The sequence below is a fragment of the Panthera onca genome, chromosome D4 (assembly GCF_046562875.1).
Source record: "Panthera onca isolate mPanOnc1 chromosome D4, mPanOnc1 haplotype 2, whole genome shotgun sequence".
Classification (NCBI taxonomy): domain Eukaryota; kingdom Metazoa; phylum Chordata; class Mammalia; order Carnivora; family Felidae; genus Panthera; species Panthera onca.
Window position 1 is genome coordinate 46,014,764 of NC_138351.1, and position 14,318 is coordinate 46,029,081.

Genomic DNA, 14,318 nt, shown 5'->3' on the forward strand with positions numbered 1-14,318 from the left:
TAAATCAGCTTCTAATAACTGGACAGTTAGATTCTAGATCCTTTGAATTTGTTTCATCACATTCTAAGTGAATTGAATTATTTTATCAGCAGGCAATCTGTAATGCTTCTTTAATGTCTGTGGCTTCTCCTTAGCCATTTCGCGCACTGCTCACGCTGGCCGAGTTCTGTCTATTCTCTGTCCCTGACTGCTCTACTTCCTTTCTGTGAGGAGCCATTTCTCAGGTTGACTTCAGGATACCATCTTCTTTGGGTATCATCTCACTCTACAGCTGTCATTTCTTATTGTAGGAGCTATTCACAGTTATTCGTATTCTCCGGTTCCAGCTGAACTAACTCTGTTCCTATCAACATACTGTTTTGTTACCAAAATGAACTGTCCTCAGTCTAAGTCTGCCACCTGCCCAGGGTTGCCTCTTACCGAAGCTGGAGCTGGGCAGATACAGTGACTTTTTGTTCCCCTTTGAATCTTCCCTCTCACTGGCAAATACTTTTTTAGTGGTAGTGAGTTCTCTTCAAATTCTGTTGCCTCTGGATCTTGTGTATGGATCCTTTTTTTTTTTTTTTTTTTTCCCCTGCCTTAGCTGGGAGTGAATGGTAAACAGGAGGAAAAGTTGAAAGAATCTGTCCTAGAGTTCCATCTAACAACTGTTCTTTTTGCGTAATCCTCTTAGCTTAGTTACATGCTGAGAAGTTTTTGGCAGGAATCGAAAATTTCGTATTTTGTTGGAAGGATTGATTTCTTACGATGAAGTATAAAAATAAATGAATATATTTCTGACAAGCACACGTACCTCACTTATTCATGCCTTGTTTTTGTTTTTGTTTTTGTTTTTGTTTTTCAGCTCTCCTACAAGCTTGCGTTCCCCATAACCGGCATGTATGGATCAATATTTACAGCCTGGAGGATCCTCGAAGTGATGAGAGAAAAGTCTGCTGCAAGTGACTGGTTGTTTTCCGTAGAGTCCTTGCTCCCTATAACCACAGTAATCCCTGCGCATGTTTTTCTTTTGTTGGCTCACCTCCTTGTTGAAGATCAAGGACAAAATCTTCGCCAAATACTGAAGGTCACTACAGAATTGGCCCAAGCAGATTCCTCTCAGGTAAAGTAAGAAAATAATGGGACAGTAATAGGAGTAAAGCTTAACTGTTGGAATTGTCGATTTTTCTTAGTTCGTGGATGATTCTTATCAAAGTTTTAAATTATGGGTTGATTCCTTTGTTTAGGATGGTGGGCTATCTTTATCTTCTCAATTTGTTCATTTTTGTCCTTACACTGAGTTGATGTATGCTTAACGATGCACGCGTTTCCTTCATGAAAACACACTTGACACTGAAATCTACACGTGATGCTATTGTGGTATTATTGTTTTTTTGGTAGATTGGCTAATCTGCAACACTTTTGTTAACTCTTGCGGCCTGTTCCCAGATGAATATCCCTTAGTTCTAATATTGATCTTTTAAAGTGGATGCAGATTAATCAATTTAGGATAAAGGTACCTATGCAGTAGGCATCGATCTCTTTTTGACTTCTGGCAATTTGATTCTGTCTTGATTCAGTCCCTTAATAAGCTAAAAAATAGTCCTTGCTATCTATAATGATCAACATGGTGGGATTCTTCCTATCTGCACAGATCTTGGAATGCATACATTCACATTGTATGCATAATGTGAATCATTTCAATTTGCTTCCTACTTTATTTCTCCCTTTACATGCTGCAGTGATTGTGCTTCTAATAGATGTTTTGTTTCAGCAGCATTGTCTAGTCTTAGACATTAATAAGACTCCCCCCGCCCCCCGTCCACCTTTTGTAACTAACCTTATCCTTGGTAAAGTAATCTAACTTTTTCCCATTGGATAGACTCTCAAGAATTAATTTCCTTTGAAGGGAAAGGCTTCCTAACCATATAGGTATTTTTATTATTCTGCTTATTAGTATCTGTGCTGATGCTTCTTTTTAAACATGGTGAAGAAAAAGTTCATCTCTTTATGGAAAATGTGTGTTCCTACAGGAAAAAAATTCAGTTGATAGAGACAGGATAAAAGTGATTAAGATACGAAGTGAATGTATTTGGATTCTTTTTATTCCCAGCTTGTTATGCTCATTCTTTTTAGTCAAGTGAGAAACCATTGATCTATCTATAAAAAGTTTTCCTTCGGACTAGACCTCTTGTGGTCTGATTTTTCCAAGTGGATTTGTGATGTTCTCAAAGTACCTTTGTGTCCTGGTGTATGCATTGTATGCATAATGTGAATCATTTCAATTTGCTTCCTACTTTATTTCTCCCTTTACATGCTGCAGTGATTGTGCTTCTAATAGATGTTTTGTTTCAGTGCTGACACCTTATAAGATAATATCTTTATAATAGTTAATGCGCAGATAATGCCTGGAGATTATCTAAAGAAGTCCTGTGGTAGGTTACCTGACCTGCGTATGCCACTGATGTAAAACGTATATTACATCAAATTCTGTGTTGATTTTCAGGAAATGCTTGGCTCTTTGAAATTCTAGGGTGATATTTTTGGTTATGAGTAATGGCGACACGTCTGTCTTAAATAGTTCTTATTAGCTCCAGAATTTAGAAAAAGCATGACCTAGACAGTATATCCACGGTAGAGTTTCTTTGTTTCCTCTGTGAATTGGCTGGAAGCCCGAAGCCTTATAACCTTATATTCATAGCCCAAAAGGAAGAGAGACGTAGAGGTGTTTGGATTGACCTCATTGGGTCGTGTGCCCATACTGAATCAACCATTGTGGCAGGATAATGGGGCACTTTAATTGGCCATCCTAAGTAGAATGGAAGTGGGTGAAGGGTCAATCCTGAATGCCACCGTGATCATGTGGATTGAGGGTGGGATGATCCCCCAAAAGAAAAACCGTTTCCTGGCAATGAAAGTGGGGATATGCTAAATAGGCCAAAAATGTAGTGGTGAACGTCTCAGCCCGTGTTGTGGGAGCTCTGAACTGGTGTGAGGGCGTTTCAGGTATGTCAAGGTCCTCACCCCTCTGAGCTCTCGGGCGGCCATGTAGTAGTCTAGGCTCAGGGTGCTGGCTTGGCTGGTAGCCTCTGACCACCTGGGGTTTCAGGTATTTACCCCACACTCCTTATAAGCCTGATTTTTCATGTGTGCCACGAAGTAGAAAAGGTGGGGAAGTACTAACGTGACCATCAGGTTTGTTTATCTTTTTCAATAAACGTTTAAGAAGCAGTGGTCTAAATCGAAGTTGGTATGTTCCACTTCTGTTGACGATCTCTTGGGTAGTTTGGAAAGAAGTGAGAAACAACGAGTGTAATTGTGCCGTTACGATGAATAGTAGGGTGCAATGCTTAAATAGTTCCTCAGCTGCATGCATAAGCAAAGGCAGTGTCATTAATAAGAACTTAGAAGTGGAGTTTTTGTGAAAAGGAGCATCCTTGAACTAGGAGATAGTGTTGTGTTTCCTCACTTCTCCTTTTGAAGTGACCATTTCATATCCTTTCACGGGACTCGGGTTACGGGTAAAGTAGCCAAAAAGAGAGGACCGAATATTTGGAAAGAGCAAGTTTTCTAATTGTGAGCAGATATTTGGAATAGACTCAGTCGAAACGAGTTATGATTGTAATCCGTTATTGGTGGGTTGTTTCTCTTTCGTTCACTGAGTTGACAAGGCTGCATGAAGCTTGTGAATTTTTATGTGTTGTTTATCTGTTCTCACCGTAGAGGAAGAAGCTATATTATGTTTAAGCAGTCATTGGCTCAAATTCATGGGGCAGTTTATACTACAGAAAAGTCTGAGACTCCTACTAAGGGGAAGCTAAGTAAATAGGTAGGTAAGAGCAGGAATTTCGAGGCTGTCTTTCACCTCTGTTTTGGTGGTCACTTAACCACTGTGGTAGAATTCGTTGAGGTGCAGTATGCTTGCTAAAGATGACTTTGTGTGACATCTTAATTGATTGAAAGAATCCTACTGTAAGCTCTTGCGAGAGAAAGCATTTGAAAAGCTTGAACGTGATGAAGTATGTTTTGGTATGCTTGTTATTATCATTATAAAGTATCAACTGAAGTTATTTTTAGTGCCCGTGAACGGTAGTACAAGTCAGTATCAACTAGTAATGTGATGTGAGTGTTCATAATGCTAAGAAAACGGGCTTTTGCTTTTGCATGCATCAGACATTTATTTATTTATTTTTTTAATTTTTTTTTTAACATTTATTTATTTTTGAGACAGAGAGAGACAGAGCATGAACGGGGGAGGGTCAGAGAGAGGGAGACACAGAATCCAAAACAGGATCCAGGCTCTGAGCTGTCAGCACAGAGCCCGACGCGGGGCTCGAACTCATGAACCGTGAGATCATGACCTGAGCCGAAGTCGGACGCTTAACCGACTGAGCCACCCAGGCGCCCCCATCAGACATTTATTAAGCAGACACTGCATGCCTTATGCCTCATGTAAGTACCTATCTTGGTTTGTGAGTAATATTCATTTAGTTAACACATGACGATGATGATTTTAATTTAAATTCAAGTTAGTCGACATACAGTGTAGTCTTGGCTTCAAGAGTAGAACCCAGTGATTCATCTCTTACATATGACACCCAGTGCTCATCCCAAAAAGTGCCCTCCTTAACGCCCATCACCCATTTACCCCATCCCCACACAGAAAATGGGCTTTTTGAGAAAAGTGAGGATGTTACTTCTTACTAATCATGTGTTTTGATGCCTCTTCCTCCTCAGTGAGTTTTCATCCTTGTCTGTCACCTGGTTCCCCTGGGGCATGCATTTTCCATTGGGATTTATAGCCTTAGGGCCATGGAAGACTAGTGGAGTTAAGTGGTCTGAAGGGAAGTTGGCTCTGTCAGTACTATTTTAGAATTAACTAGACGCAAATGACGATGTTAAAATAGTTACCAAAGACACAACAATAAATCGACACTTGAAAAAAATAGGCAACTCTTCCCCCTCCCCCACCCCCACATCTAGAAGTGCTGTCAGTAGTTACTAATCCTAACAGTTTTCTTACCCAGAGAAATATCTCTTACTCGTGAGATTTAATGTGCAGAAGACACAAGCTCAGGTCAGGCAGCACTTGGTAAAAGTTAAGTGTCTTTTACCTTCTCGGAGGGAATGTTCTGGGGAGATATCCGAGAATGAGCATCCTGTGTAAATTCCCGTGGAAGTCTTGAAGGTTTTAAATGCATCAATTTAGTTAAGAGAGAGGTTTTTGTATCATGGCCTATGCTTGTAATAAATGAGAGTGCCGTCTATTTCTTAAATTAGTGTTTTTTCTGGAAATAGAAAAAATTTGATATGATAGATTTGTGTGCTTTTTGGTTATGTTTATATAATAGCTCCTGCCTGTCTGCTACTGAGTAATGTTATTTTCATACGTTTTGATATAAGTCATTCAGGCTGCCTTGAGGGATGCCTGAATGAGAATTAAAGCACATGGCTTCATGGCTCATGTACAGTAATGTCCAGTTGGCCTTATTCTTTCCTCTTCACCGAGCTATTCACTACCCCTCTGGTTTGTTCAGGACCTGGTTTCATCTGGTGTGAAATCATTGGTAGTGAATGTTAAAAACGGACTTGACTGAGTTAATTAAGGGATGATGTAGACTGTAGGCCTAAATGAGGACATTTTCTGAGCTTTACAGCTTTTATTTTTATTTATTTTTATTTATTTTTTAGAGAGACAGTGAGAGTATGAGCAGGGGGAGAGGGACACAGGGAGAAAGAGAATCTTTTTTTTTTCTTTGTATAATAAATTTTATTTATTTTTACTTATTTATTTTTTAATTTAATTTTTTTAAATTTACATCCAAATTAATTAGCATCTAGTGCAACAATGATTTCAGGAGTAGATTCCTTAATGCCCCTTATCCACTGAGTCCACCCCCCCCCCCCCACAACCCCTCCAGTAACCCTCTGTTTGTCCTCCGTATTTGAGTTTCTTCTGCTCTGTCCCCCTCCTTGTTTTTATATTATTTTTGTTTCCCTTTCCTTGTGTTCATCTGTTTTGTCTCTTAAAGTCCTCATATGAGTGAAGTCATATGATATTTGTCTGGGTGAAAGAGAATCTTAAGCACGCTCCATGCTAAGTCGTGGGGCTTGATCCCATGAGTATTGACCTGAGCCAAAGTCAATAGTCAGATACGCAATTGACTGGGCCACCCAGCTGCCCCTGATCATTACAGCTTTTAAAAAGGGCAGTATCAAATCATATTTTGAACCCTTAGCCAATGATTGGCCAGCCTGTGTATAACATGACTATGGACAGTTTGGCAATGTCTCAGACTGATAGAACTTCCTTAAGAAGAGGTTAATAAATCAACAAGGCGGCTTCAGGTAAATGCCGTATGTTTACCTGGGACTCCCCCAACCAACCCCCTAAGATGTTTTTCTGACCCCTTTGTCCCCTGAGAAGAAAAGGCTGCTATTCAACTCTTAAAATCTTTCCTATTAGCTTAGCTATATTATATTAACTATATTATTAGCTACTTATTATAATATTTGCTATATTTTCTTGTACTATATATTTAACATACTAGATTATGTAATTATATTAATATATATTAAATATATAAGATGTAATTATTATATTAGATATTAATTATAGCTTCTCTACAGTTGATGGAATGGAGATTCTCCATCTGATGTTGACAGAGGTGTTAGAGGAAGCTATTTTCCCACATAGCAGTATGATTCTACAAAAGTCTTAATGGAATTATTAGGTCCTTCACAGTAGATCTTCTAAATATATGGAGGGAGGACACCTGACAAAAGATTATAGTCTCTTTTGGAAATCAAGGCTACTGTTAGTGTTTGAATTTAATTTAAATTAATTTAATTTAACTTAATTTAATTTAATATAATTTAATTTTAGAGAGGACACAAGTGAGTGAGGGCAGAGAGGGAGAGAGAAAGAGAGAAGCAGGGCTCACCCAAAGTGGGACTAGAGCTCACCTGATGTGGGACTCGAACTCACCAACTGTGAGATCATGACCTGAGCTGAAGTCGACTGAGCCACCCAGGTGCTACTTAGTAGTTTTACAACTTGAGAAAATGTGTTTTCTTCCTATGTTTCCTTTTTTTTTTTTTTTTTTTAATGCTTGTTTATTTTTGAGAGAGAGAGCGTGAACGAGGGAGGGACAGAGAGGGAGACACAGAATCTGAAGCAGGCTCTGAGCTGTCAGCATAGACCCTGACGTGAGGCTCCAACTCACGAACTGTGAGATCATGACCTGAGCCACAGTCAGCCGCTTAGCCAGGCACCCCTCTTCCTGTGTTTCTGTGTATATGAAGAGTTTATGGCAAGATGACATAGGAATCTGAATTGAACATGAGCCACAGGGGCACCTGGGTGGCTCAGTCGGTTAAGCGGCCGACTTCAGCTGAGGTCACGATCTCGCGGTCCATGAGTTCGAGCCCCGCGTCGGGCTCTGGGCTGATGGCTCAGAGCCTGGAGCCTGCTTCCGATTCTGTGTCTCCGTCTCTCTCTGCCCGTCCCCCGCTCATGCTCTGTCTCTCTCTGTCTCAAAAATAAATAAAACGTTAAAAAAAAAAAAATTAAAAAAAAAGAACATGAGCCACAAAGATTAATAGTTTTTAGATGGTGTAGAATGAACCATGGCCAAGATGGTTTAGAATGCAATCTTCTAGCTTAGTGTCTCAACTTCAATGGAATAACTCTAAATACTACGTGTAAAGTCTATCAACTTCTTTCTGGCTGATAGAATATGCCAAAAAAGGAAATGTTTATGAACCTTGGCTTGAGAAAACTCTACATCCCCTCCTTAAAACCTACCTTCATCGAGGAGCTCAACAGATGACGTTTTGTGAAACTCCCTGCCTCTCCCGAGCCCTTGTGCTTGCTTTACTTTTCTCTTGTTTTGAAGTGGAGATAGCTAGAGCTGGGTATTTATTTATTTATTTTATTTTATTTTATTTTCACATTTTGCTTGTTAAGCCTAGTTAAAGGTCTTGTTTAATGGGAACAGTTGGCACTCTTCGATAATTTAATCTTCTCCTTTGTAATGTGTTCAGGGCTTAATTTTTTCCATGTGTATAAGTGTATACACTTTTGAGCCATTTGAAATCACTTACGTGGCCAGGTTCATGGCCCATGACTTGCTGGTCTTTTAAAAGTCCCACATTATCAAACAGTAAAAAAGCTGACTTTCAGGGCAGAATCCTGTGATAGTTCCACTCTGGGTCATAAGCCATATTTTAACATGGAAAATGAATAGGAAATGTGTGAAATTTAATGGTCTGTAAGTTACTGCTGTGAGAAAAGGAGAAAATATATTCCATAAAAGAACTTGCACAAAGAGTCTTTGGACACTTTGCACTCTGTTCTATTGTCGCCGAGTTCTATGAATTGCTACCCCCTGAAGTCAGTCTGCTTTCTGTGTTCTTCACATCAGCAAAAAGAAGCTGGAATGTACAATACTTTTAATAAAGAGCTTTACAGATAAGAAGTGCGGTACTACTATTCCCTTGTAGCCGTAGCATCGATTACGCCCGGAGCAAAATTGGGCTGAGCCTGTCAACATGAAACAATTAGACAAAGAGAAACACAGACCAAAATCCAAGGTCAGGTATCTATTCCATGCTGTGCTAATATGCTTATTTTTTCTTTATAAACCCCACTTCGATATCTGTGGAATAAACATGTTTTTAACTGGCATTTGAACCCTTTGAAATCTTTCTGGTTTTTGGTTTTTTTCCCCACCAAGCCTAGAATTTTTACTCAGCAAGGAGTTCTATATCAATTTCTTGCTTTCCCTAAGTGTTCATATTGGGCAGAATTTCTTTTGAGGAGTCTATAGATTGTAAACCGCTTAAGATTCTCACTGAAGGGATTGTTTGGGATTTTCTGTTCAGTTTCAAGGCGATAGTCACCAGTTCTAATATAGTGAAGCAAAAACACTTGTCATATGTGAGCTCTGAGGCTCAGCGAGGAGGGAGGTTGGAGTCTGATGAGGTTGGGGCCCTGTACTGCATTTGGCGTAGTGGACTCTTTCTGCTCCCAGTTAAATACTGGATGAGAGTAGTTCTTTCTCCCTGCGAAACCCCCCCCCCCCCCCCCACAAGGGAACTACCTGCTTGAGATGGCCTAAGTGTCGGTGAAGGACTCAGAGGAGGATCAGATTTTGTGGCACCTTTGAATTTCAAAACAGTCATGAGGAATTCTCCTCAAGGGGAAAACTCACCAAAGCCCACTATTGCCAGAATAAAAAATTCTCATTTTAATGAATGGATTGGGAAGGGAGAAGGTGGGATTGGCCTCCCGCCGACTTGTTTCATGGCCACTCTTAAAGTGAAGTTTCCAGTTGACATCCTCTACCATTCATTCTCCACCCCCTGCCCCCACTTTATTTATTTACTTGCTTACTTGCTTATTTTGAGAGAGAGAGAGAGAGAGAGAGAGAGAGAGAGCAAGCACACAAGCAGGGGAGGGGCAGAGAGATGGAGAGAGTGAGAGAATCCCAAGCAGACTCCGTGCTGTCAGCACAGAGCCCGATGCAGGGGCTTGAACTCACGCACTGTGAGATCACAAGCTGAAACCAAGAGTTGGCTGCTTAACTGACTGAGCCACCCAGACACCCCCTACCATTCATTCTTTAGCTCTTCCGGAGTCAACCCTTCAAATAAGAGGAGAGTCTTATTTAAGGAAACATTGCTTTACATCTATGGCAGCAACCCATGCAAGTTCCCTACAAGCAACTTAGCATTGATTTTTTATATATATATATATATATATATATATATATATATGAATATAAATATATATATGAATATAAATATATATGAATATAAATATATATATTCATATAAATATATATGAATATAAATATATATATATATAAATGGAAAATAAAGGCTCATCAGACTTTGAGAAAATTTAATAGCATAACTGACCAAAGAATCTGTTTCCAGAGGAAAGAGAACTCAGGGAGCAGAAGATCATGCAAAAACGATCGAAGTCTTACGAGGTGTTGTAAAGCTATTCTATACAAAAATACTGCTGTGACAAAGAAGAAATTCAATGACAAGAGATTTTTAGAAATTAAAAATGTGATTGCCACAGTACATAAATGGAGACAGGATTAGTGATTTACAGAATATTCAAGTAAACATTTCAGAATATAGAGCCCAAAATAGAAAAGAAAAAAGTTAAGACATTGAGGGTCAATTTTGGGAGCTCTAACATCTTTCTATTGAAATTCTTGTTGGAGGGAACAGAAAATGAAGGGGAGAAACTTAAAACGTGACAAAACACTATTTCCTGAGCTTAAAAAACAAACAAACAAAAAAAGACACAAGGATATAGATTGTTAGGACCTTCTGAAAGCCAAGCAGCATATGTAAGAATAGATCAATACCTAAATTTGTCCCCAGAATTTAAAGGATAAAGAGAAAGTTATAAGAGATTTTTAGAGCAGAATGGGGGGAAAGAAAAACCTAGTAAGACTGATCTTCGATTTCTTACCAGCAGCACACTGGGTGTTGGAATACCCAACAAACTGGGAATATCACCTTCCAGTTTCTTGGGGAAAGTCACTCTGCACCTGGATTATTTGTCCTTCTTCATCTACCTTTTTCTTTTTTTTCCCAAGTTTATTTATTTTGAGAGAGACAGAGACAGTGTTGAGTAGGGGAGGGGCAGAGAAAGAGAGAGAATCCCAAGCAGGCTCCGCACCATGAGTGCACAGCCTGATGAGGGGCTCAAACTCACGAAACTGCAAGATCATGACCTAAGCTGAAACCAAGAGTCCGGTGCTTAACCGACTGAGTCACCCAGGCGCCCCCCCCCCCCCCCCCTTATTCTACCTTTTATTACTGATGGTAATAAAGACTTTTTTCAGATGTGTAAGAATTCAAGAACATTTCTTGCTTACTGACTTACTGATTTTATTAGGGGGTGGGGAGAAAACCCCTCAAGGACATGCTCTAGCAAAACTGAACATGAATCCGGGAAAAGCACAGAGAAGAAATGTTGAATGGTGATCAAAATATCCAGTAAGCCTTATGGCTAATTTAGAATAATTATGTAGAGTATGAAAAAATAACTACCTGGAACTAAAGTCTGAGCTTTAAAACGTGGTAAGGGCTGAAAGTGGGAATGTGATAGTGTGAAGAGTTGAGAATGTGCTAAGGGTGGTTTTTGGGGGGAACCGAATAGTTCTTGATGTTAGTAGAAAAATAATTTGAAATATGTACTTAAGCTCTTATTGGTATCAATTAGTGATTTATAATTTCTAAGTCACACAACAGAATTCCAAATACACCAGTTATCATTGAGCCAATTAAATTACCTTATCAAAAGAGAGATTCATAGACTCTAAGAGACAAACCTTGAAACAGTGACACAAGTTGAAAATAGATGGTAGAAGGGCACCTGGGTAGCTCAACTGGTTAAGTGTCCAACTCTTGATCTCACGGTCATGAGTTCAAGTCCCACGTTGGATTTCACACTGGGTGTGGAGCTTACTTAAAAAAAATTTTTTTTAAAAAGGAAAATAAATGGTGAAAATTAAAAGCCGGGTAGATCATTAAGAAGCTAGAAAATTATCATCCAAGTAGATAATACAGAATCCAAGGTAAAAATTCTCACACAGGACAGAGGGTATTTTATACTGACCTAGGTAGAATTCCAAGTCAGATTTCATTTAGAAGCTGTTTCATCTAGGTTAAGAATCAGAGAAATATGTCTGATGTTAGTTTTACTATTTTTCTGGAGATTCTGCTCATTGTTCATTCAAGAAAAAGAAAGAAAACTTAGGTATGTACTATAAAGGAAGAAGCCAATGCTCCTTAGAAAATGCAAGAGGTTATACTTAAAGCTGCTGCTTTTAGAGGATAGAGTGGGAGAGAGCCAAAGCATAAGAGACTCTTAAAAACTGAGAACAAACTGAGGGTTGATGGGGGGTGGGAGGGAAGGGAGGGTGGGTGATGGGTATTGAGGAGGGCACCTTTTGGGATGAGCACTGGGCGTTGTTTGGAAACCAATTTGATAATAAATTTCATATATTGAAAAAAAATAAATGAAAGCTTTGAAGGACAAAAAAAAAGCTGCTGCTTTTAGAATGGATAGGAGAGTTTAAAACAGTGGATAGATACAACATCAATGAACAAAACCAGTTGATTTTCTTTTTAAAAACCCAATAAATTAAAAAAATGGCAGTCTATGGGAAAGATATAATTTATAAGCAGCATAGAAACTATAACTCGCAATACTAGAAATATACAGAAACTGTGTTTTGGCAAAGTTTTATAATTATAGCAGACAGTGGCTTCTGGTATGATGCTTTAGATGTGGAATTCACATTATAAATATTTATCCTTGATTGAAATTTAATGACCTTATGATTGCAAGACCTTTAGTTTTGTTTTTTCTGTTAATTACCTTTAATTGGTGTATGGGTTCTGATTCATTACCATAGATTCACTGCAGAAAGGTATTCAATTAATCAATTTCCTGTCTAGTGCCCAAGGTCCAAAAGTGAAGTGCTTGTCCCATTTGCCAACTTGATTGAAGTCTGAGTTCTGCTGAATAAATCAGTCCTAGACCTTTTGATAGCCTGGCTGATACTATGGAATGAATTCTTCTATTCTTAGTATTGCAGTGCTAAATAAATAGTTTTAAATATCGTCTACTCATTAGAAGGTAAACTATCTTCTCAAAGTAATAGCTAATGAAAATAGCTAACATTTACGTATACTTATTATATGGCAGTCATTATTTTAATCACTTAATTTACCTATATTAAATAACTTACCAACAGCTCTGTGAATTTGCCACCACCACTGTTTAGGAACTGAGGCACAGAGTTTGATTAATTTCCCCCAAATCACACAGCTAGTAATTGGCGAAGTCAGGATTTGAACCCAGTACATATAGTTCCAGAGTCTGTGCTGTTACCTGGTGTTTTATACTGTCTCTATACAACTTTTACTCAAACTACTAAAATTTTTTTTGAAAGAGTTAAACAAGGTTGAGGCGCCTGGGTGGCTCAGTTGGTTAATTGTCTGACTCTTGGTTTCAGCTCAGGTCATGATCTCATGGTTTGTGAGTTCGAGCCCTGCATCGGGCTCTCTGCTGACAGCATGGAGCCTGCTTGACGTTGTCTCTCTCCCTCTCTCTCTGCCCCTCCCCCACTCACTCTCTTGATCTCTCTCTCTCTCAAAAATAAATAAATAATGTTAAGAAAAAAAGTAAACAAGGTTTATTAACTTCGTATTTTTTGTTTAATGTTTTTAATGTTTGTTTATATCTGAAGGAGAGAGATACAGAGCATGAGTGGGGAGGGGCAGAGAGAGAGGGAGACACAGAATCCAAAGCAGGCTCTGTCAGCACAGAGCCTAACGTAGGGCTCGAACTCACAAACCATGAGATCATGACCTGAGCTGAAGTTGGACGCCCAACCAACTGAGCCACCCAAGTGCCCCTAACTTTACATTTTTAAGATTGGCCTACTCAGCTGTAGAGAGGATTAAATGCTAAGATAAGAACCTCAACCTTTGTTTGAAATCTTGCCAGATCTTCAGTCTAGTGTGATTATTTTTGTCTCTATTCTAGCTTCCATTGGCCCTTCCATAAATAGGTAAATCGCATTTAGCCGGATATTTATACCTAAATGGAACACCTATGCACAGTCCTAACTCCTGAAAGCTCCTATCGGAGGAGAGAGTGAGAATATTCCAGTGAATCAGCAAATCAGCAAGCATGGTTGCAATTGGGGTTAGTGATTTTATGTACTTTTGATCATAACTGGGAGATTCTGAAATCTAATCAAAGTCAGGAATATTAGTGAACAAAATTAGGTTGTTCTTTTATTTTGAAAAATGTTTATGAATTTGAAGAAAATTATACATTGGTTAGGTTTGAAACATTTAAATTATTTGATAAGATATATGTGTATGCATATATATACACATATACATACATACATATATATACATATATATGTGTGTGTATACACACACACACACACACACACACACACACATATATATATTTTTTGTTTGTTTGTTTGTTTTTTGTTATGTAGGCTCCATACCCAGTGTGGAGCCCAATGTGGGGCTCGTACTCATGACCCTGAGATCAAGACCTGAGCTGCGATCAGAGTTGAACATTTAACCAACTGAGCCACCAGGTGCCCCAGTAAGATACATCATTAATTCAGGATCTTGAAAGATGACAGAATCAGTTATTCAGTAAATACTCTTGGAAGACTTCTTTGGGACACACATTTTATTTTATTATTATTTTTTTTAAATATAATTTATTGTCAAATTGGTTTCCAAACAACGCCCAGTGCTTGTCTCAACAG

The 14,318-nt window shown here is 38.8% G+C and overlaps 1 protein-coding gene across 4 annotated transcripts in view; it reads left to right on the forward strand.

The window, feature by feature from the left end:
* The window catches only part of FOCAD (focadhesin), a 322,539-nt gene that overhangs the window by 107,571 nt on the left and 200,650 nt on the right, over nucleotides 1–14,318 (forward strand). For all 4 annotated transcript variants that reach the window (XM_078436754.2, XM_078436756.2, XM_078436757.2 and 1 more), the window contains one exon: nucleotides 845–1,102. In XM_078436754.2, coding sequence (XP_078292880.2) covers nucleotides 845–1,102 — 258 coding nt within the window. The remainder of the gene's footprint in view (nucleotides 1–844; nucleotides 1,103–14,318) is intronic.